Below are 4,072 nucleotides of genomic sequence, written 5' to 3'. Positions count from 1 at the left end.
CTGGCTGCAGCCGGGAGGCTTCAAATAGCTGTGCCATACCGTCGCATGCACCCACACCTCAGAGCGGGCAGTGGGGGGCGGGCCTGAGGCAGCGCAACCCTGGTCTCTCTCCAGCTCCCAGCACAGAGCTCATGACTGGGCTAGGAGCTAGGAATTGTGTGCTGGGGCTGAGAAGATGTGCTGGGCTGGGAGCTGAGGGCTGTGCATGGGGTCCCAACTGGGAATGCTAGTGCTGGGGCCTGATCTAGAGCCACACAGCAGGTCCTGATCAAACACACCACACTGGGGGCATGTAGCAGGGCCTGATCAACAGCACTGGGACCCAAACTAGAGTACCAACACTGGGGCCACATGTCAGATCCAACCCTGCATATTAGATCTGAGACCATGTACTGGCTCTGGAGCCACTTGCTGGGTCTAGGGCTGTGGACCAACACTGTGAACCAACTCTGCATGTTGTTCCAATCTGGCATGCAGTTGGGTAGGGAGACCCCCTACAGGTCAGGAAATATGGTGGGGGATGGAGGGAAGGATGAACAGGGATGGAGGGAGCAGTGGCAGCATTAATCACCATGGCTCCCAGAGCCACCGCAATTAATGCTGCCACCACTCTGTTCTGCCCCGTTGCTCCCCTGACATATTTTTAGATCCTTGGGGACCCTTCTTTCTCTCATATAATGCACACCCATTTTCCCAGGCTGGTTTTGGGAGAAAAGGTGTAGGTTATATGTGAGAAAATAGCGTATATACAACAGTTTAATTCAGTGTAATTTTCTTTTGCCAGTGCTGGTTATTTCCTGACAAGCCTCTTCAAGTTAAAATTTTATCAGCTGCATCTGGCTTAATTAATGAGGGAAAAGCACAGGCCATTAACTTCCAGAGAGTGAGTTATACAACAATCCTTGCACTCAGTAAATTTATCAAAATATAGTAATTTGGAAAAAAGATAAACAATGAGCTTGGACATGGAAAATATGTTGGTTAATTCATCAGCTGTCTACCATCATATCACAAACATTATTCTGTTAAAGGTTTGATAATTAAACACAGAAATAAACTTACTAGTCTTTGTTAATGTGTCCTTTGCCATCTGGATCAAACATTTTGAATGCATTTAATATAACCTCTTCAGCATCAGTACCTGCAGAAAAATTGTATATTACTAGATGCATCTACATGCGCCCTGATAAACTCTGGTGCAGTCTGTACCAGAGTCAGCTGCTCCTGGGTATAGTGTTTACATGTGCACCCAAAACCACAGCAGTTTAAGCCAGGACGGAGCAGCCCCAGGATGGCAAAGGACTGGAGGGAAGTCAGCCCTGAGCTCTGGGTGGCAGTGTCAGGTGGTGGAGGGGTTGGCTGGGGCACGAGAGTGCTAAAGTGTAGGGCTAGAAACACTGTGTATGGTTGGTGGAGTTAAGTACTCCACCATAAGATAGTACTGTTCCCAACAGTGCTATCTTATGTCAGAGTTAATTAATTTATTGTGCCCTAATACCAGCACACATGTAGATGGTGATGCTTTAGGAGCTAATTAGTCAAATCCACAGTAAAGTGTCCATGTAGATACACCCAGTGTGACTCAGCTGATAACACATTCACATGGTCCAGAAATCCAGTGGTTAAAGTCTTCCCAAGAATATTATTCATGTACAAAACTAAGGCAGATCTGTGATGTTCAAAGTATTATCTTTATATGTTACTGCATTTGAAAACAATAAAAAGGAGTATTATGGGGGGAAAATGAAGGAACAGGTTCTGATTCTATTAAATTAATGTTTGGAATGGAAGTCTTTTTCTTAAAAAATGTGGGAACAGTTCTTCCTAAACAGTAGGTGTGTATACATTGTCAGTTATTAAATGGAGATCACTTTTCTATTGCTTTTTTTGGCTGTTACAGGATAAATTTATCTGTGATCCTTCCAGAAAAAAAGCAGGGAAATTCTGTGTACTGGTCAATATGACTGCACCAAATTATAGCGAGCTTTGAAGACCTTACTTGTCTGAACTCCATGGGACCATCCCATATGTATGCTAAATGTTAATATATATGAAACATCCAGAACATAATATAGTGCCAAAAAGAGAGAGAGATAAAAACAAAAAACCTGATGATGATGTGTTTTCAAAACCTGGTACAAAAGGACTTGTGTCTGTGTATGCACATGCACATTCATTTCCTTGTATGTCTAGTGACCAGGTCAGGAGATTGTATAATCTGGGTGTTCATAGAGAGGTGTTCATATACAGACAAGTTTAAACTTACCACTTAACTTTTCACCAAAAAGGTTCAAAAACATTGTGAAATTAATAGGTCCAGTAGCTTCTTTAAGCATGGATTCTAGCTCATCATCTTTTACATTTATTTTACCTAAAATAAAAGTAAAGCTTTTTTACTGCACAGAAATATGTATTGTTGGGATTCACAATAAATAAATCACCTAAATCCAGTTCTACACATGTGTACCAACATGAGGTAATAGACTTTTTAGTTCTTTCCAGACTGCTTCCCATTTGTTTTGTTTTGTAATTGTCTATGGTTCTTGAACAAAAATCCTATCTTTAAAGTGAGTTTTATTACTATAGCACTTCTAATATTAAATCATACACGGACAAATTTAAGAATACACATGAGTTTGGTATCCCTAAATTGGCTTCTGGGGAAAAAAATACAGAAAGATCTGTCACAAAAGGGATATACATCTATGACTGCACAAAGGAATCAGTACCCATGGTCTGTGTTCTGCTTACCCAGAGAAGCATAGGTGTCTTTCAAGTCTTCTTTATCTATGAATCCATCTCTGTTCTGGTCAATTAATGTGAAAGCCTGGGGGGGAAAAAGAGTAAATGCACACAGAACGTATTGTAGAGTTATAGAAAAATAGGGTTGGAAGGGATCTCAGGTGGGTGTCTAATCCCAACCTCTCATCAAGGCAGGATCATTACTCTCTCTAAACTAGTGATTCTCAACCATGGTACTGTGGTACCCTAGGGTGCCACCAGATCCCTGGAAAAGGTGCCTTGAGGTGGGAGGAGACCAGCAGATGAGTGCAGACTCAGGCTTGTCCCTGCTTGGCTGATCCCCCCACCCTGACTGCATGGCCTCTCTGGAGGAGGTAAGCAATGTAATATATAAATTCATTTCTTTACATTTGGTGCCACTCAATTCATAAATGTTATGGAGGGGTGCCTTGTGTCCAAAAAGAAAACCACTGCTCTCAACCACACCAGCCAACTGTTTAACTTGCTCTTAAAGACTTCCAGTGACAGACTTCCACAAATGTATTTAGCTTCTTCTCAGACCATATATAATTCTTGGGTGTCCACACCCACATCAAGGTCTGGAATGGTCCTGGGACCCATAATCAGCTGACTGCCAGACCTGGCCTGAAGTTGGCAGGGAGATGCCAAAGGGTTTCCATCTCCGGGATTTTAAACCAGGGCTGCTGGAAGTGGGGGTTTTAAGTGCTCAGCATGGGAAGTCCTTTGGTTCACCCCACCAGAAGCCCTCTCACCCCTCATGCCTGGTCAGAACTGCTGGGTGTGGGGTTTTGACCTTCAGCCAACTCAAGTCCCCAGTGCAGTCCCAGGGCAATCAGCTGATTGCCAGCCCTGGCTCAACTTGCTCTGCAGAGAGCAACCAGGATTATGCTCCCAGGATCCCTCTGCAATGGCAAGTAGTAATGGCATTATTTGGATCTGATCCCCAATCCTAAAACTGTGCCTGCTGCCATGCATGTGTGGGGATGGTTGGGATCAGGAATCAGATCCCATTGTGCCACTACATCAACATGTGCCAGGGGTCTAAGGCATAATAACTAGGGCTGTTCGAAGCTTCAGGTGCTGATTCAATTCGGAGGAGATTTGGCCTGATTTGGTGGCTGAATCTCCAAATCTGAATCAAATTAGGGGACCAATTAAAAGGTCCAAATCAATTCAAAAGTCTCGGAATCGATTTGGAAAAGATTTGGAGAGCTTTGGCAGTTTGGCCAGTACCTGCTGCCTGCAGCAGGGAGCTGGACTTGGACTCCATGATGGTAAGTAGGGGGTGGGGGAGGGGGGAGTGAAAGAG

The 4,072-nt window shown here is 43.9% G+C and overlaps 1 protein-coding gene across 1 annotated transcript in view; it reads right to left on the bottom strand.

Moving 5' to 3' along the window:
• The window catches only part of MYL5 (myosin light chain 5), a 9,918-nt gene that overhangs the window by 3,618 nt on the left and 2,228 nt on the right, over positions 1-4,072 (bottom strand). The window contains exons 3-5 of the mRNA XM_019554756.1: positions 2,752-2,827; positions 2,267-2,371; positions 1,063-1,141 (exon numbers count right to left, since the gene is read on the bottom strand). Coding sequence (XP_019410301.1) covers positions 1,063-1,141; positions 2,267-2,371; positions 2,752-2,827 — 260 coding nt within the window. The remainder of the gene's footprint in view (positions 1-1,062; positions 1,142-2,266; positions 2,372-2,751; positions 2,828-4,072) is intronic.

Source organism: Crocodylus porosus, unplaced genomic scaffold (assembly GCF_001723895.1).
Source record: "Crocodylus porosus isolate Cpor-Errol unplaced genomic scaffold, CroPor_comp1, whole genome shotgun sequence".
Taxonomy (NCBI): Eukaryota; Metazoa; Chordata; order Crocodylia; family Crocodylidae; genus Crocodylus; species Crocodylus porosus.
Note: the sequence above shows the minus strand (reverse complement) of the source record. Positions and strands in the feature narration are given on the sequence as shown.